Below are 20278 nucleotides of genomic sequence, written 5' to 3' on the forward strand. Positions count from 1 at the left end.
TCATATTTGTAAATTTGCATTACTTTATTGATTATCAAACTGCTATATATTTTTAAGTGATTGATTGCAACAAGCTTTATAATGTGAGTCATTATCTAAACTCATAAAAACAACTTAAATTAGTATCGGTTATGTAATCACTGAACACTAACTCACCTAAACAATCTCTTGTAACCAACATCCGAATACAATGAAAAATTTTCGATAGCCAAACTATAGAACACAATGACGACCTACTTTAGTATCCAACGACCATACTATTCTAATTCTAGGCTTAGAATTGCTCATGATCCAAACATGGATCGACATGGAAATTAGTCGTTTAGGCCTGCTAAAGGATCTACAAATCAATCCTCTAGAAGTGACGAAGCTCAATGTTTTCCAGGTTCTACTGAGCCAATATGCAAACCAGCTGTTGCTCTGGCAATCCAGAAATGCCAGCTTGAAGAAGGCCCAGGCCCAACATGGAAAGAAGGAAAGAAGGTACTGGTTCAATCTGAGTATGACGGCGACGAGGGTTGAGGTCGAGGTCGAGGTCGCCGACAGATATATGAGCACGTTATAAATGAGACTTGCAAACTCAGATGAATGGTCCTAACTCTTGATAAATGGCCCTAACTTTTGATGAATGGACCTAACTGAGAGCATGAAAGCATGTTTTAAATTACATGTTTCCCTTGCAGCCATGGATTCCAGTTGGTCGGTGAATTCAATAATTCATCCATATTAAATGTATGTAGATATGATGCGAGGTCATCCTGATCTTCTCCACATATCACTATGTGCAAATCGTGCTTGCTTCAGTATTGGTTATTTGGTTATAAATAGCATATGTGGAGCAAGAGTCTAACCACACAAACAAAGATCACTGAACTAGAGGGGATCTATCATCTCTACATTTCAGTCAGAAAATGTCTTTCCTATTACCACCCACTATTGCTTTGAAATCATCCCACCTCAACGCTTATGTGAACTATAGCGATGATTCAGCTGCTTCCGCGGCCTATGGCTTTCTCCAAGTCAACGGAGGGAATGTCTTCAGCCCTTTAGCAAAGTTTGAAGTCGTGACGGCCAATACTGGGACGGGACTAGTACACATAAGATGCTCACATAATAAAAAGTTCGTGCGATGGAGAACTCAGCATCATGGGTACCTTTCTCCGGAGGCTGATGAACCAGAGGAGGACCAATCCATATGGTCGTGTACACTGTTTCAGCCTCAAGTAGCTGAAGATGGCGACCCTAAGAAAGTCCTATTGTTCCATGTCGGATCAAAACAATATGCAAGAGCAATAAACGAAGGTGGAGTTACATACATGAGAACAGATGTCATTTGGAATAATCAGAGTACCTTTTATATCACAGACTTGGAGTCACTGGTGATATTGCCAAAGCATGTAGCCTTCAAAGCCGACAACGACCGTTACCTTCAGCATGCGGACAGTAATCAGCTCAGGTTCATGTCCACCGATAAGGGGATTCCTGAGTCGTGGTTCGAAGTGGACACAGATGGCGATGGAAGGGCGAGAATCAAGGTGTTCAACAGCCTGAGCAACAACCACCTGAGGTTCGGCGGCGCATCCTTCGGCAACGCTATTTTTGCTGACGGGAACTCCAACGGCTTCCCAGCTCCCACTTTGTTTTTGCCAGTCAAGGTCGATAGTAGTACGGTCGCTCTCAAATGCTTAGGCAACAACAGATTTTGCACCCGACACACCGGTTCCATACAAGATGGTCTGAGCGCGAATGAAACTAGTACCAGCATTTCAAACTCGGCACGGTTCAGGTTGGAAGAGCTTGTTCTCTCAAGGAGAATCTACAATACCGATTTTGACCTTGCCAATGCCATAATCTACGGCGAGACCCCGGTTACCATGGCCACTGCAAACGCCAGCAACAACAGCTCAGAAGAAAACACTGTGGAATTCAAGTTCGCGTACACGGAGAGTAAGAGCAGCACATGGAGCTCCAGCCACTCGTGGATGGTGGGCGTGAGTGTCACCGTCAGCGTAAGAATTCCATTCGGACTCGGCGGTGTTGAAAATACATATTCTGGGGAGTACAACGGATCCTACGAATGGGGAGAAACAATTACAACCGAAAACACATTGGAGACTACCTACACCGCCACTGTGCCGGCAAACACTTCTATATCTGTGAGCCTGATGGCGACCAAGGGATATTGCGACGTGCCTTACTCTTATTATCAGCGAGACGTGCTTTATAATGGTGAAACTGTTGTCTATAAGAAGGATGATGGGCTGTACACGGGAATAAATTCATACAACTTCCATTACGTGGTTACAACTCTGAGACAGCCAGAATCTAGAGCTGATTTGTCGACCAGAGAGCAGAAGTTGCCGGACCCATCCGTCGACCCGTCCAAACAAGAAATTGTACCTATGCCTGTACCATCTGCATCAACCACCAGAGTGCAAAACGTGACCTCGACCACCACCCCGGACCAAGAGTTGTCAAAGCTGGGATTAGAAGATGCAGTAGCTCGATCTGCCATGAAACCCTAGCTTTGATTAAGCAAAAGAGTGACGGTTGTGGGTAGCATCCAGAAACCCTCACGAGACATACTCGTCCTGTAATGACTCAAATCTATCTACGGGTTTAAAGGCTTGTTGCATATGCTCAATGCAATCGAGTGTCCTGCGAAAGTGGAATTTATCTCTCTGCTTTTTCAAGTCTTTTGATTTATAAAATCATATAACCTATGTTATATGTATAAATAACATAGGCATAGGTTAAATGTGTGTGCGCGTTTATGTGTGTGTTTGTTTAAGGAATAAAAATTATATTTACTAGCTCCGGGAGGAATTAGTATTAATTTGCAAATGCCACTATTCCACATGATTATTATATCACAATTATTTTATCAAAGATGGTTGTGATCTTTAAATACTTACCATATATCGATATACAATCTTGGAACTAATCTTTTGAAGTACAAAATCGAAAACGAACCTATAATTAAGAAGATGATCTTTCATGCATGTTCTACATTGTTGAGTATGAATGCACTTATATAATGTTCTACAGTGTGCAGCAATTCTTAACCAGCAAGAATTTCTTATGAAAAGGCAACACCAGCAACAAATGATCTTGATCTAAAGGTTGGTAGAATATCTGAAGATTAGAATGCCAACAGTGTATGCATGCATGCTTAAATCAGTTTGACCACTTTAGTTTTGAGGGTTTGTTGGCCGGAGGAAAGTAGAGCGACAAGTATGTTCTTCCTTCATTTATCACAAACCTTTCCTATTTTAAAGCAACCAGCAGGGCGACAGGTAAATAATAGCTCTGGGGCACCGGGAGGAGTCCAAAATACAGAGAAGCCTTGTTCTTTGGCTGAGTTACCAGCTGGCTTCATGGGTAAGATTCTGGCATACAGAAGTGGTGCTATCAAGCTAAAGCTAGGAGATACCCTCTATGCATGATATGAGTACATTTCACAATAATGAGTATACCAGCCACATGCAGAGAGATATAAATCATATTACTCTTACAAATGTTATTTTTATTTTTTTAACGCAAACATCAATTGTAGCTTAAACATGATTGACATGCAGTGTGATATTTGATATTTGTGAGATCTATTTGAATTAGCTACAAAAAAATTTTCAGGAAAAAGTGGTCTTTGCCCTACTACAAAAATTGAATCAAACGACGCATTGTAGTTTTCCGTTGTCTGATTGATTTTTATTTTTTTTTACGTTGGTTTTTAAAAATCCGTCGTTTGATATGGAATTATGAATTAGTTTAGAAGACGTATAAGGATAGAACCGTTGTATGACTCTAAAAAAAATTGAGTGCCAAGTTTCCCACCATGTTATGTGGTGCTAAACTCATCTGAAGCCCTAAATTTTCCCCAACATGTATTAGTCATATGACGATAAACAATAAAACTGTGGTCTAATGAATATGTCTAACAGAAAGGAGGGAAATTTCCCACCATATCTTTCTCCAACCCCTTAAGGAGGGAAGTCCAATTCACAGTTAAGAGACAAGCTTCAAATTTAAATTGCTGCATTCAGACCTCGTTTTTATAAAATTCTGTTGTGTGATCGAGTCCTTGTTCAAATTGATATAGGCTAGTCTTGAAAGTTTCTTAAAACAAAAAAATAACAAAAAAAACCCACAGCTCCTTCCTCAACTTCCGACGGCGCCTCACTCTCTCTCTCTCTTGACGCAAACCCAAAGCTCCTCACTCTCGACATCGTCTCCCCAAAACCAAAACCTATAGCCAAACCCTCACTCTCTTGACAGTATCTCCCCATAACCTAGACCTCTCTCCTCTCTCCCTCTATCTTTTACACCTATACACCCCAAATCCAGGATATTGAGACCTCTCTCCAACAACCAAACCAGTTTCCACATCAACCTAATCTGCAGGAAGTCTTTCCGGCCCCAAAGATGACTCTCTTCGCTCAAATCGAGCTTTTAGTTTCCAGTAGTAACCGGTAAACTGTTCATCCAATTTCTCTTCTTTTCGATTATGACCTAACTTTTTGATTTTCTGAATTTTGGGATTTTGAGGTTGGTTTCGATTTGTCAATGATTTTGGGATTGTTGTTATTTGTAGATACGAGCTTGGATACATTTGATAATCTGCACAGAATCAGATTCACCACCCATTCTCTGATTGAAATTTGCTTTGGTTTTTCAATCTCCGGCCACCGGCATGACGTTATCAAGGACGAGGATGAGAGCTTGGCTTAATTCCTCGAAGCAGAGGTGCTCTATGGGGTCTCTGATCAGGTTATCTACTTCATCTTTCTCTCAATTTTCGATTCCCCTAATCTGTTCAGTTTCAAAATCCGATCTTTAGGGTTTGGTTTTCTTCAATTCGTCTTCAATTTGCGTTTTGATTGGTTTGGCTGCATTTTGCCCTCTCTGCTCTCCCTAATATCTAGTGTGTGTGTGTGTGTGTCTCAGTCCAGGCTGTTGAATATTGTGTCGTGGAGAGGATAAACACAGTTACTCAGATCTTACGAATTGTGGGTTTCATCTGTAATTGGTGATACAGTTGTGTATAGTTCAAAAAACTAGTGTTGATGACAAGTTTGGGGATGAGATTGTTGAGAACTGGACGGTTAAGATGAACCTTCAAAAGGGAAAAGGCAAACCCAAAATGAGTGGAAGTAGTAGAAGAGATGCAACAAAGCCATGGATCATGAGGTACCTGGCTCATGAGGATGAATCGTGACAGAAATGCATTTGACAGGGTTGAGAATGAATCCATGGAGCCTGGTGGGCATTCAAAAAACCAGCTCATTGCCTCTCCATCTAATGTTTCGCTGAATAGGTGACAGAGAGTTGCGTCATCAAACCCTTTGTTGTCGGTTACCCTTGTGAAGGTGTCCATGTGTACGAATGGATCTGTTGATCAACCAAATTGGGCAATTTTAGGAGTTTTTGTATCTGTCTGCCTGACGGTTTGTAAAATTCTGGCTGTGAATGGGCCTGGTCGTGCAGCGAAGAACGGATTTTGAGCTGGCGATAGGATACCTGTTTCAGCTCTTAGTAACATTTCTTTTAGTTCCCGCATTTTTTCTAAGATCAAGGTGTTAGCGTCGGGGAAGGGTTGATTTTGTGCTAATATTTGTTGCTGGGGTTCTGGCATGTTTTCAGCTGCCCTTTGCTGGCCCGCATTGAGTGAGTTGTCATAATGAGACTGTGAGTCCGCTACCTACTCCTGTACTAATTGTGGTGGTGGTGTTGGCTGTAATCCCGCTAGTTTAGGTGGATTCAAAGCGACACCATTGGGATTACTGGTATCGGCGCTACTCTTGTGCTCGTGTTTGGGCTGAGCCTTTTGCTTTGTGAGTGTTCACTTTGAGCCGGATGTGTATTCATTCCCAACGCCTTTTTTGGCTCTTCAAATTTTGACAGTAGTGTTGCTACTTGATTTTGGGCTTCCGCTTTTTCCTTTCTCTCTTTTTCCCGCTCTCTGTTTGCGTTGTGCAAATCCGCCAAAGCCAACTCCAACATGGCGGCAAGATCTCGGCTTGGTGCTTAGCGGCTGGTGCCGGTTTGATTCTCCACGGCAGATTGTGTTGGGGGCATCTCGGGGGTGTTGAGGGTTTGACCTTCAGTGTTGATTGGTGTGGTGAACAATTCGTGGTTGATGGTGATTGCTGGATTCGCAGGGTTGACGGCTTGATTTGTTTGGTCTTCAGCACCATTTCCTTTACTGCTAGTCATGGTAGATTATGTGAGATGATTCTTAGTTCAAGAGTTTGCCACAGGCGGCGCCAAATGTTAATGCCTAAAATATCGCCACTTGATGTCAACTTCTATTAACTAGGACAAGTGTCCAATCTTCCGATATGTGATGAGTGCATGTGGAATCCCGTTATCTGTGGAGGGAAATATGACGGCGTCAAGAGAGGAGACCGCGGTTGGCGGTCTTCGCTCCTCCGACGCTGAAGTTAGCCGATATATATTTATGTGAACAAAGTAGCGGTCTATAGCTATTTAGAGGCATAATTAATGAAGATAGAGGAGTGGACCTTTTATATGCGAGATAGTGAGTTGCCTCACTCTCGTTTTCGATGTGGAACTAATAAGCTTCAGTTTGCTGAGTTCTGGTTCTTTCTGCATAGATGACTTTGGGTGGCGAGTGTCGATGCGTCGAGTCATGTTTTGGCTTGGAGCTGGATTGTCAGTGAATGTTGTCTTGTTGTGTTCCCGGGAGTCACACCGCCAAGGTCATTCCGACAACGTGATATGGTCTGATAAGTGCTGATTATTGGCCGGCAGATGTCATGTATGTACACTTTACTTCTTTGATTATTGAAACATTGTATATTGTTAAGTGATCCCTGCAACAAGCTCTACAATGTTTTTTTTTTTTTTTTTTTTTCATTATCTAAGGCTCTAAGCTCAGAACAATGACTTTGAATTAGTATTGGGAATGTAATTACTGAATACTAACTCTAACAAGTAACAATCGATAAAGTTATGAGTATCGATAGCCATCAACTGTGGATAGACTCAACAATCACCCGCCAGGGGCAAACAAAGGCAGACCCAACAAAAGGGCCAAAAGTGGGAACCCAAATAAACTAAACAACAATTCAGTCCACCAATTCCAATCCCGAGTGGGTGTCAACCTCCACCAACGCAACCATTGACTATGCGTCTGGTTTCACGACCGAATATCCTCCGAGGTACTCCACGCCAGAATCCTATTGACCGGAAATCGAAATCAACATTAAGATGTGCTACAACTTTTAAATGTATCACGATATGATGCGTTACTATCTTGATCTTCTCTACATTTCAGTATGTCAATATTATTAATAGCATAAGCCTCATTATATAGTGCAGTCACAAATTGAAGAAAATGTATTCTCTTGTATGTTCTACTAACCAAAAGCCACGATTTTAAATTCAATGTGTTTGTTTTTTTTCTTTTTGTTTAATGTTTTGTTGAGAGAATGTGGGTGTCAATCCATTGATGAATATATATATATATATATATATATATCTCACCCGACGTTGTTGTATTGCAAAACCCATAAACCCTCGTATTTTAGGAGCAAAGCTGCAAAAGAAAAGGCATGGTCAAATCATAAACCAACAACTATGTAAGTCATATATGAGAACTTAAACAAAGAAATCCATCTTGCTTAATTATAATACAAGCCATGAAATGTCTGACAACTCACAAGATGATAATTTTTGACGTGAAAAAGAACATAGGAAAAATAAAGTGCCTGAATGCAAAGAAATCTGGTCTTTTAGTGTGAAATAATTAAAATAGAACACAATGTTGGAAATTTGGTCAATGGATGTTATTTTAGTCATCAGATTTTGTTTCCTACAAAATTCCACAAATACAATATTTTATTAGTAAATAAATATAATCACATTAATGCCATAATAAGATGAAAATAGAATATCAATACTTATCTTTTAGATTTGTGAGTCGCCACCCAATGATTATTTCAGAAAGAGTTTAAGGTTGAGGGGTGTAAACACTGTCCTTAAGAGTATATTTCGCCCCTCGGAGACACTGTCTCGGTGTAGCAGGTTTGTGGCGCCCTACCCTCCAGGGTACAACAACCTCGATCCTTGTAGGTGTACACTCACAATACTCGGATCGTATCGAACAACTTGAAACTTTCTTTTGGTGGAATAGATAAATTAAAGGAAATACATGAATACTTTGAGCTCGGAAAGGAAATAAAGGAGATTGAATTTTTTGTTGTGTTTTTTTATCTGGAAAGCTAGGGATTATATATATGGCAGGAATGATCAATACGATGACAATTTAACAATAGCAATTAAGCTATGTAACTTATGTAACCGAAAGGAATATTATGACACTGATTAGGAAAACGTCAAAATAGGAATGACATTTAAACTCTGTAACTTATGTAACAGAAATGCAATATATATCTTGACATTGATGAGTAAACCAAAAAGGAATAAAACAAATAAAGAACCACAATAATTGCAAACTTTGACTATTGTCATTTGCAGTTAAATGTCCAATGGAGGTTTCAAATATAGCTGGTATTTTGAAATATTTTAACTACATTCCAACAATCCCCCACTATTTCAAAATACCAAAATTTCAAGGAAAGTGAAAGATAAAGAAACAGAATCAATGCATCAGAACTGGTGTCTTTTAGACTATGAACCAGCCATAGGACAAATTAGTCGTGACCCACTAAACCTTGGTGAAAATAAAATTTTCTATGAACCAAAATTTCTAATTGTGAATCAGACAACTAACCATCCACATTAACTCTCGGATCAAGCTGTTCGAAGCGGGGTGGTGCGAATAGGCCATGCGCCCTACCTGGATATTCATGAATGCTCTAGAGAGTATGCCTTGCTCTCATAGGAAGCGGCCCCACTTCCACATCCATATAGGTGAATCCATCCAAATGTTTGGACTATGGAACTCATTAAGAACATTTGTTCAACCTTACACATTGCAGTTCAAGCACTATTTATTTACACCATAGGGAGGGACCATCAATAGTTTTATTTGGTAGTGCATCACTGACCAACAAGTGACGTGTTTTTACCCATATGAACCTACTTCATGGGATCTCCAATCACATAGGTTGGGTTACCATCACTCTTGATCTTTGTCTATAAGCATAAGCCCCATCCCCCTCGATGTATTAACCACTAGCTTTTGGCCTTTAGTCTAGTGGTTTTGTCAGAGTATTGGCCAAAATCAACTCTGACTTACAAAGACAATAAGCAATCTTCATTGAATTTTTAGTTATCCACCCTCATTTAAATATAAGAGCCTATTTGTCTTTGTTTTTCCTTGACCCCCACATTTTTGAGTATGTATGAATTAGCCTTAGGCTCATAAATATAGGCAAGATAATATTAAGCCATATATATTTACTCAACGAATCTTCGCCAATCAAGGACTTGAGAATTTAGTAGGCAACATTTATGTGTCATATTTCGTGACTTCGGATACTTTAGTCACCCCCACATTTGGAGCCATCAAATGTCTCTACTCTTGATCAAAATTAAATTTGATCATGGAGGTACATCGAATGTCCATTTTCTCAAAGCATAAACCGAACTCAACAATTAATGTGACAGTTTTTTCAGGCATCAACATAAGGGACAATATCGAGGCGTTAGTGAAATAAAAACTTTGAGGCAACATTGACTGAAAGGCAATGAAAATTTGAAAGGCAGCCCAAAACCTTAAGGCAACATATGCTCCATCTAAGCAAATATGGCTAGGGAACCATGTTTAGAGACTTGTTGTCTTTACATTATATCCGGAAGCACCTATAATATATAATCAGGCAACTATTTTCTCGGTGACCAAATTCTCAAGGCAACCGTATTCATTACTGTTTAAATATTGAGGCAACCGTTATATCTAATCCATAGGATAGGTCCGATTCATCATTTAAGATATAAATGTGGCAACCCTTATTACTTGTAACCAAACTTTAAGGCAACATTATTATTTTTTCCTTTTCGAAAGCATTAACCGTGGGGACATTTATATTCTGAGGCATCAAATTATAATAGGCAACAGTCAATGTAAAATTGACAAAATAATTTCTCAATGCATTATTCATGATAACACATTTATTTTTCAGGCAACCGAGGCATCATCTTAATCAAGAGGCAACGGAAATATTGAGAGGCAACAACTTTATTATTTCCGAAGAAACAATAATCCGAAGGCAACATTTCAATTTTTTTTTTCTTCCTTGAAGAAAAAATACTTTGAAGGGACGTATTCCGAAGGCAACAACAAAGGAACAACTTTTCGAGTTATAACGGTTAAAATATATTTTAGTGCATATAAAATAATTATGGTTCAAATCATATAACAGAGAATTAAAAACGCTTGCTAAACCATAATATTAATAGCAATTAATGACGTACGAAAATAGTAAAACGATATTATATGTAGCCATTGATATAGAAAAGTAAATGTGCAAAACGGTTAGTTTTTAAGTTACATAATCCATTGAACAATGAAGTGAATGCAAATTAAACTAAAATTAATAGTTGTACACAACTTAAATTATCATTACACCATGCATTACTAACCCAAAAATGCACATTATCAACATTCAAATGCAAACTGAAAACCCATTAGCAATTGAAATATATACATTTTACCATCGTAACATATATTAAAAATGATAAATTATAATAAAATCATATATGCAACTGTAACCATGCAACATAAATAGTATTAATAGAGAAAATCTTATTGGAGCAAAACAATAATGTATGACTGCATGTAAAACGGTTTTGTTTTTCAAGGGACAACAAAGGCACCAAATGAAAGGAATGAATGCAATAGATTAATAACAGCCCTAGCATATTGAGATCTTATTTGAAACGCTAAGAAGACATTTAATAATCATAAGCCATTATAAAAAATTTGAAGTTTAATGCACGATTACGATGCAGTTAACATTTTGCAATATGTGTGAAGCTAACTGCCATAATTTTTATTCCAAACCAAAAGAACAAACTCATTTTTTTCAAATTTTAGCACGGAAAATTAATATGTTTAACGAGAAAGAGTTATTTGCAACAACTAAAAGAATAACAGACTTATCTTTATGTTTAAGCATCCCACAAGGAAACATCCACCAACAATTCTACTCTTAACATCCATTGACCAAATTTCCAACAATCTTAAGAGTAGATTTCGCCCCTCGGAGACAATGTCTCGGTGTAGCAGGTTTGTGGAGCCCTACCCTCTAGGGTACAACAACCTCGATCCTTGTAGGTGTACACTCACAATACTCGGATCGTATCGAACAACTTGAAACTTTCTTTTGGTGGAATAGATAAATTAAAGGAAACACATGAATACTTTGAGCTCGGAAAGGAAACAAAGGAGATTGAATTTCTTGTTGTGTTTTTTTATCTGGAAAGCTAGGGATTATATATATGGTAGGAATGATCAATGCGATGACAATTTAACAATAGCAATTAAGCTATGTAACTTATGTAACCGAAAGGAATATTATAACACTGATTAGGAAAACGTCAAAATAGGAATGACATTTAAACTCTGTAACTTATGTAACAGAAATGCAATATATATCTTGACATTGATGAGTAAACAAAAAAGGAATAAAGCAAATAAAGAACCACAATAATTGCAGACTTTGACTATTGTCATTTGCAATTAAATGTCCAATGGAGGTTTCAAATATAGCTGGTATTTTGAAATATTTTAACTAAATTCCAACACACAAAAATTCTTAACCAATACAGCATTTGAAGGCCACTAAATGGTGCTTTGATTCTTCATTAGTGAATTATCACTTTAATGTTGGAGAAAAAATATTAATGACTCAAGGTAAGAAAAAACTTCTTTCTTTTTTATTTTCTCCCTTGTTCTGGTCTTATATATTGACCATGTCATATAAATTGACAAAACTACTACTTGAAAAATATGGAGGTCCAGAACTCCAAGTGTAATCTTTCTTACATAGCTCGGAGAGTTGGAGTTCAGGTTATATGTAATCTTTCTTATTGCAGGTTCCACTAACCAAATGTCATGCTTATGGCTTGAATGTGTTCCTTTTTTTCTTTTTGTTTAATGTTGTGTCAATTTTATATGATTTTCCTCTTTATTTCTTTTTACCCTTTTCCCTTTTTCTTTTTTTCCTTTTCCTCTTTTCCTTGTTTCTTTTTTACCATGAGTTCTCCTTTCACTCACTCAATCCCGTTGATAATTGTTGTACTTAATCACCAATATGATATATATATATATATATATATATATATATTATGTTATATTATATATAGAGGCCCGATCACAAGCGGATGTCTACAAAGATGCAAAAGTGCGGACGCCTTTCAAGGAGGCTCAGGGTGGTGCAGATGGCGGCTTTGGTTCTGTCCTCGGAGACCAAGGACACTCCGGACGGCGTCAACATCAAGATTGAGGGCCAACATGATCGAAGTCGGAGGTCTGCGCTGGAAGTTCAACAGAAACTCCGAGCAAACCAATTTCGACTTCGAACTCGTCACTAAGGAGGCCACCGACGAGAAGAATATCAAGATGGAGACGTGGTTCGGCACCGACAAGATTAGAGACCCCAATCACACCGCGCAAAGCCTCCGCAAGCGGCGTCTGGACTTTTGCATATTTGCAGACGTCCGCTTCTGATCCCCTCTCATTATATATACATATATATATATATATGTGTGTGTGTGTGTGTGTGTCATTCGTCGTTGTTGTATGTGTTGCAGAACCCATAAACCCTAGTAGTTCATGAGTAAAAGAAAAGGTATGGTGGAAGCATAGATCCACAGCAGAGCAAGTCGTGTATGAGAACTTAAGCAAGATACCAATCTTGCTTAATTATAACACCATTCATGAAATGTTTAACAAGAAAGATGATAATTTTGACGTAAAAATGAACATGGGAAAAAAAAAAAAAAAGCTCCTGAATGCAAAGAAATCTAGAGTTTTAGTTTGAAAAAGAATAGAACACAAAAATTCTTAATCAATACCGCATTTGGAGGTTGCTAAGTTGTGCTTTGATTACTTAATACAGAATCATCACTTTAATGTTGGAGAAGGAATATAAACGACTGAAGGTAAGACCGTAAGAACAAACTTTTGTAGAATAGAACACAAAAGTTCTTAACCGCATTTGAAGGCTACTAAATGGTGCTTTCATTCTTTATCACTGAAATTATGACTTTAATGTTGGAGAAGGAATATTAACGACTCAAGGTAAGAACATACTTTTTTTTCCTTCCTTTTGCTAGTCTTATTGGTCATTTCATTTAAATTGACAAAATTACTACTTTCGTCAATGTCAATTTTTGAAGGTATTTATATGAATTGAGTCACCATTTTCTTTTTTCCTTTTCCCTTTTGCCTTTTCACTTTTTCCTTTTTTATTGCTTGTCTCCGGATTTTATTCTTTGGTATTAGTTTTGTATTTACCAAACATTATCCACTGTATTTTTTTGCATTGCATACCTTGGTATAAAATACACAAAGCTGATGCCATGGCTAAGAGCAGCCTCTCTCATGATCCTGGGATTGTTATTTTCAATACTCCCCCCCTCAAGCTTCAAGTGCTTTTATGGATGATATTTGTGGAGTTATGAGGAGCAGAAGATCGAAAGTTAGCCTCCATGGGTAGTGTTTCTTTGTGTCTCTTTTTGCTTTAGGCCCTTTGGGCCTCGTTGTAACCAAAAAAAAAAAAAAAAAAATACACAAAGTTAGGCTCCGTTTGGGATTGCTTCATTTTTTTTTTAAAAAATCAGCTTTTGTTCAAAATTTTAGATTTTATTGTGTTTGGTAAATAAATAAAAAACAGCTTTAATTGAAAGTTATATGTCACTGATAGCAGATTTTAGAAGCAGCCCAGATGTTGCTTTTAGAAACTGTTGTGGATCAAAACACGCTCTGCAATTGGTTTATGTACTGACAACACTTTTAAAAATATTATTTACCAAACACGAAACTGTTTTAATTCACAGATGATTATTCTCACAACACAGCAACATCAGTTTTTTTTTATAAAAGTCATAGCCCTTAGTATATACAATAGAGAGTTTTCAATTGCTAATTCAGAAAACCACATCACCACCTTTCCCTTATCTCTTTTCCTCTGGTGAAAGGTCAGATTGAGCAACTAGAACTGATAGCAACGAGCATGAGAGATCAAAAACCGAAATACAAAGTCTTTCATTTTCTCCCCATATATTAGAACCTCTCAATCCCAATCAAAAATATTCAATCGTGGTGGATCACTGTTGATGCTTGTCTTGCGCTTTGATATTGGCATCGCTGATGTTTCTGCATTTTGTTCTGATCCAGCCCTACAGATCAATTCATTTTGAAGTGAGTAACTGGCTCAAATCAGTTCAAATTATTTTTCAAATCTAAACATGGCTAACTCGATTTGAATTTGATTTTGTTTTAATATTTGTAGATGAAGGACATTCCATGATGCCTTCTAAGTAAAACGAGTGAAGTCAAGCTTGCTCTTTTGCAAAACAAAAAAAATCACAAGTTCAGTGAATTAAAAAAAATAAAATAGAAAAAGATTGAAACTAGGAGGAGAAGAAGAACACAGGAAATGAACACCCAAGTTTGAAGAAGATAAAGGAAGAGACGAGGAGTGCTTTGTATTTTAAAAATCTGATGCACAAGTCGATAAAGATTGAATACGGTAATCTAGGTGTAGGAATCAAATTTGCGATTGTATTAGTAATTTTTACGGGATCTTATTCAATTAAAACGTACGTATTCTCTCTCTCTACACCTTATCTACTAGAAAAAGCTATTAATAATAAAGTTTTATACCATTAATCTTATGAAACCTTACCATCAAACGTGACCCAGGATAAAGAAACCTGAGAATCAAACAGAACATAAAATAAAAGCAACAAGGGAATAAAGACATTATCTAGAACAATTAGTAGCCAAGAAACCTGACCCCTGATAAAGAAACCTTAGCAATCAAACCTTGCTTCAGTATTGGTTATAAATAGCACATATCCAGCAAGATGTCTAGCCACACAAACAAGATCACTGAACCAGAGGGATCTATCATCTACATATTTCATTGAGAAAATGTCGTTCCTATTGCCACCCACTATTGCTCTGAAATCATCACAGTTCAACTATTACTTGAACTACAGCAATGATTCTGATTCCGAGAACCATGGCTTTCTCAAATTCAATGGAGCGAATGTCTTCAGCTCGTTAGCAAAGTTCCAAGTGGTGACCGCCAATACTGGGACGGGACTCGTACATATAAGATGCTGTCACAACAAAAAGTTCCTGCGAATGAGAACTGAAGGCGATGTCCACCTTTCTCCGGAGGCTGACGAACCAGAGGAGGACCAATCCAAATGGTCGTGTACACTATTTGAACCTCGACTAGCTGCTGATGGCAACCCCGACAAGGCCCGGTTGTTCCATGTCCAATCAAAAAAATATGCAACAGCATGGGACGAAGGTGGAAAAAAGTTCTCGAGACTACATGCCGATCAGATTGATCAGGGTACCTTTGAGATCATTGACTTGGAGTCACTGGTGATATTGCCAAAGCATGTGGCCTTCAAAGCCGGCAACAACCTTTACCTTCGGCATGCGGACAGTAATCAGCTCAGGTTCATGTCCACCGATAAGGGGGTTCCTGAGTCGTGGTTCGAAGTGTCCACCGATGGCGATGGAAGGGTGAAAATCAAGGTGTTCAACAGCTTGAGCAACAACTACCTGAGGTTCAGCGATGCAACCTACGGCAACTGCGTTTTTGCTGATGGAAACTCCAACGGCTGCCCACCTCCAACCTTGTTTTGGCCAGTCAAGGTCGACAATAGTACGGTCGCTCTCAAATGCTTGAGCAACGATAAATTTTGCACCCGACACACCGGTTATATACAAGACGGTCTGAACGTGAACGAGACTAGTACTACCATTTCAAACTTGTCACGCTTCAGGCTGGAAGAGCTTGTTCTCTCTAGGAGAATATACAATACCGACTTCGACCTTAAGAATGCCATAATCTACGGCGAGACCCCGGTCACCATGGCCACTGCAAATGCCACCAACAACACCTCAGTAGCCAACACTGTGGAATTCAAGTTTGCTTACACGGAAAGTAAGAGCTGTATGTGGAGTGCCAGCCACTCGTGGATGGTGGGCGTGAGTGCCACCGTTGACTTCAAAGTTCCGTTCATCGGCGGTACTGAGGTCACTGTTTCCGCAGAATATTCCGGTTCATACGAGTGGGGAGAGACAATTACATCCGAAAACACATTGGAGACCACCTACACGGTTACAGTGCCGGCACACACTTCTATATCTGTGAGCCTGATGGCAACCAAGGGAAAATGCGACGTGCCTTACTCGTATTATCAACGGGACGTGCTTTATAACGGTAAAACTGTTGTCTATAAGAAAGATGATGGGCTGTACACGGGTGTTAATTCATACAACTTCCGTTACGTGGTTACTACACAGAAAGAGCCGGATTCTACAGCTGCTGATTCATCGCCTTCTGAGCAGTGGTTGCCGGATCCATCAATCTTCCCATCAAAACAACAAAAGATACCTCTACCCGTGCCATTTGGATCAACCACAATGCAAAGCCCAGTGACCTCAACCACCGCCCCGAAAAAAGAGTTGTCAATGAAGATACAGCAGCTCGATCTGCCATGAAACCCTAGCTTGATTGGACAGAAGAGTGGCGGTTGTGGGTAGCTTCCAGAAACCCTCACGGTACATACTCGTCCCATAATGACTTATAACTATATACGGATTTAAAGGCTTGTTGCATATGCTCAATGCAATCGACTATCCTGTGAAAGTGGAATTTGTGCTTTCTTTTTTTCAAGTTTTTTCTTTGATGATTGTGTAATAAAATCATATGACCCATGCTATATGTATATATAACATGGGTTATATGTGCGCGCGCGCATATGTGTGTGTGCCTGTGTGTTTGTTTGTGTGTGTTTGTCTAAGGAATAAAATTTGTATTTGTTTTTACCTAGCTCCAGGAGGAATTACGTACTTGTGAATGTTCATGATATATATGGCAATTATTTTATCAAAGATGTTAGTGATCTCAATTCTTACCCTATTCCGACATACGTTGTTGGAACCAATCTTTGAAGTACAAAATCGAAAACTGTGTAAATTGACTTGTTGAAGCATTTTGTTTCTCCTCCGGGAAGATTTGTTTTGCTGTGAATGACTTGAAATACTTTTCCATGTAAATTTGCTGCAGAATTTGTTTCCTGAATTTAAAGAAAACAATAGTTCTCAGAAGCTAAACAATAATCTGTGAAAACAAGTTCAAACAAAGAGCTGCAATCTGGTAGGAGAGACTGTTTTAAAGATCCTCCTTTATTTAGGTTACTCAGCATAGAGGTAAGAATTCATCTATATGCCGATTGGAATTTTTATCCCTGTGGTTTAGAGAACAATATAATGGTGCTAGCTAGTTAACATGAAGTTTAATTGGAACGCTAGATTGATACCAAGTCAGGGAGTCATGGTAAATATATCCTTTGGGTCCTCGTATAGAACGTGTATGTGTTACAGTACGTTTTAGCTTCTTTTTACATTCGTCTTTTGGCTCTCATGCACGTACCCCTAGCTTTTCTGTTAAAGTACTTATCAAACGAAAGAATCCTTTAGAACTTCTATCTTTACTTTGTAGCTAGCATATTTTATAAAGCCTGATCGATGACTCTCTGATCAAGTAACCATGAATTTATGGCCTTAAATTTGGATCGTCAGAAAGTAGGGACTAGGGAGTAATCAATATCCTTATTGCCATCTCTTCCTGTGATCGACAATTAATTAGGAGTCTTGCAGGCATTCAGTTAGAGCTAAAAAGAAATATTCCCAGTGTCGAAGGAACCAGCATGGTTGAAACTCCACGTAAAGGAAAGAGGCTTGTGAAAAAAAATATTGGCTGTACAAGATCAGTACTCTTAGAATCTGATCAAGAATGCCACCCAATCAGATTCACAGTATCCGTAATGCATGACAGGGTCACAATCCTTTTTTATGATTCTAATGACGAGTTGGACACTGGAAGAGGAATCCGAGATGAGGAATTTTGCCATGTGGTCATAAATACTATTATCCTTGTACTGAAAATTGGGCTGATCAGCTGGTATTCTATTCTCTTCGTTTTTCTAGTAAATATAATTGTTGGGTGTTCAAGTCTATTTAAATAGTCCGTGATTAACTAAATTCTGAACCAATGTTTCATTCTGCAGGTTTCAAATCTTAATTTGTCAGCCTTCCCATGATTTTTTGCTGTGGTTGGTGCTTTTCTCTCTTGTTTTCTTAACGTTATTATTCTGTGAATACACAATTTATGAATCAGGAATGGTATCTGCAAGGTTCAAGGAGAAACATTTCAACATATCCCTTATGATAGCCAAGCAATTAACACATACTTTCATGTATTTGGTAGCAAACAAAAAACGGCATGATTTACAATCAAAAATAAATGAAAAGCTTTGAACGAAAAGTAGTTGAATTTAATCTTTGAATAGTATGTAGATGATATACATTTCCCTAAACACTAAACCCTAAATCGTGAGCAAATTTGAGTGTCATCAGCTGCATCACTCTGAAACGTTTACAGGGGAGAACTGCTCATTTGGGCCTATTAGCAGGAACTCCACCCATTTAGAAGTCCCAAAAACCCCAAGGATTCTCAAGTAATTCTTGGCCCAAATATCACAATCCGACCCGAATCGACGAATTGGTCTCCTTTCTGGTTTCAGTTTCAAATCCCCAACACTGCAAATTCAATCCCACTGATATTCACACCGGAGCAGCAAAAGTACGCGCTGGACTTGGATTCAAAAGCGGCTTCTCTATCTGGGTCTTTGATTTTGATTGTAGTTCTGGTGTACAGCTCTGAATTGTTGCATATCTTGATCAAAGACAGTATTTTTGTTATCTGGGCATGTGGTGTAGCTGTGATTATTGCAAATTGTGTTAAAGTTCAGTGATTTTTCCTTGTTTTTGGTCCTGGTTGAGTTTCATGGTTGTAGCTGATCAGTGCCTTTTTATGTTTCCTATGTTGATATAGTTCCTGTTTGTACTTGTGGACAGGCCCAGTTGAGAGAGCTGACATTGCAGGAGGAAAATGCTGCATCTCAAACTGAACGCATCAAACTAACATAGAGGAGAAAATTGAGGAAGCAGATTTACTTAGCGTGAAATTAAAGGTGGGCTTCTAAGGTTTTTCAACTTGTATCTATATGATGCTGTTATACATGTATTTAGTCTTGTATAAGTTTCCATAAGGCTCAGAAACATGCATCTGATTGAAATGCTTTCTTCTACTGATTAGTAGTTTAAACTTCAAAGAGATTTTTTTATGATGTTGATGATATGGTTTTTTAGTTAATTTAACAGCCATACTCGAAATATTTCTAAAATTAGATGATTATTGTTATTAGCAGGAAATGGAGGACACTGAACAGAATTTGGGAGATGAACTGGAAAATGCACAAAAGACACTGAATGCCAGTCAATCTCGCAGATCAGATGGCGACTCCAAAACAACCGCTGAAACTGGAGATGGCATAGCATCATCAAAGAAAGCTATACTAGACAAGTTAGAGGAGGGGAAAATAGATTTCGTTGGTTGAACTTTTTTGTTGATCTTACAATTCTTTCAACTCTTGTTCTATTTTCAGAGTGCGTGTGCACTTGTGTTGTCTTTTTAATGTTCTTATGGTTGCTAAGAAGTTAATTTATCATCTCAGAGTTCAATGGAAGTAGTAGTTCAAGATTTAGAGAAAAAATAGGGAGCAAAGATAATCCACTGAGCCAGCCTTTTCCAGGTATCCTACATCATCAAATTGTGTTTGCCATATCCTGTGTCCATTTCAATGCATTGAAACATTATGATAGCTGTGTGTGTAGTATCTTCAGAGTTTGTATTTTTGTGTGCTTATTATTACTCTTGCGCGCTTAAACCAAGAAGGTTTAGATGAAATAAGACAAGAGGCTTAAAAAGTAAATACAGAAAGAGGGAAAATATGGAATAAATTTGTGGTCAAATTTAGTTTTCTAAAGGAGTAAAGATATTCAAAACTTGGTGTGTGGTGCATGGATGTGAAGGTTGGGGATCGCTTAGTTGTCTCTGTGTGTGTTGCTTCATCCTTTTTTGTCAGAGATAAACTATTAAACTACTCGGATCTAAGCATTTTTTGTTGTGCAGCTCTGGATAAACAGTATCACAGCCTTATTGAGCAGCTCGGAAGCAAAACAGGTGTCTCA

At 38.4% G+C, this 20278-nt stretch overlaps 3 protein-coding genes across 7 annotated transcripts in view; all 3 read left to right on the top strand.

Moving 5' to 3' along the window:
* Window positions 1–20278, top strand: part of LOC112184548 — a 43277-nt gene that overhangs the window by 22432 nt on the left and 567 nt on the right. Inside the window, exons 1-6 of one of the 5 annotated variants that reach the window (XM_040513159.1) lie at window positions 17722–18146; window positions 18253–18297; window positions 19103–19218; window positions 19453–19639; window positions 19762–19839; window positions 20220–20270. In XM_040513159.1, the coding sequence (XP_040369093.1) occupies window positions 19459–19639; window positions 19762–19839; window positions 20220–20270 (310 nt within the window). In that variant the 5' untranslated portion in view covers window positions 17722–18146; window positions 18253–18297; window positions 19103–19218; window positions 19453–19458. Of the gene's footprint in view, window positions 1–17721; window positions 18147–18252; window positions 18298–18889; window positions 18991–19102; window positions 19219–19452; window positions 19640–19761; window positions 19840–20219; window positions 20271–20278 lie in introns of those variants that run through there. The other 4 variants (XM_040513157.1, XM_040513156.1, XM_040513158.1 and 1 more) reach the window with 4 other exon arrangements.
* On the top strand, window positions 912–2525 carry LOC121051343. The gene has a single exon (XM_040513613.1). The coding sequence runs from the start codon at window positions 912–914 to the stop codon at window positions 2523–2525; it is 1614 nt and encodes a 537-aa protein (XP_040369547.1).
* LOC121051344 lies at window positions 15089–16681 on the top strand. The gene has a single exon (XM_040513614.1). The coding sequence runs from the start codon at window positions 15089–15091 to the stop codon at window positions 16679–16681; it is 1593 nt and encodes a 530-aa protein (XP_040369548.1).

Source organism: Rosa chinensis, chromosome 2 (assembly GCF_002994745.2).
Source record: "Rosa chinensis cultivar Old Blush chromosome 2, RchiOBHm-V2, whole genome shotgun sequence".
Lineage (NCBI taxonomy): Eukaryota > Viridiplantae > Streptophyta > Magnoliopsida > Rosales > Rosaceae > Rosa > Rosa chinensis.

Excerpts from the sequence above, each read along its gene's own strand:
- LOC121051343 (XM_040513613.1), top strand. The coding sequence starts at position 912 with ATGTCTTTCCTATTACCACCCACTATTGCTTTGAAATCATCCCACCTC.
- LOC121051344 (XM_040513614.1), top strand. The coding sequence starts at position 15,089 with ATGTCGTTCCTATTGCCACCCACTATTGCTCTGAAATCATCACAGTTC.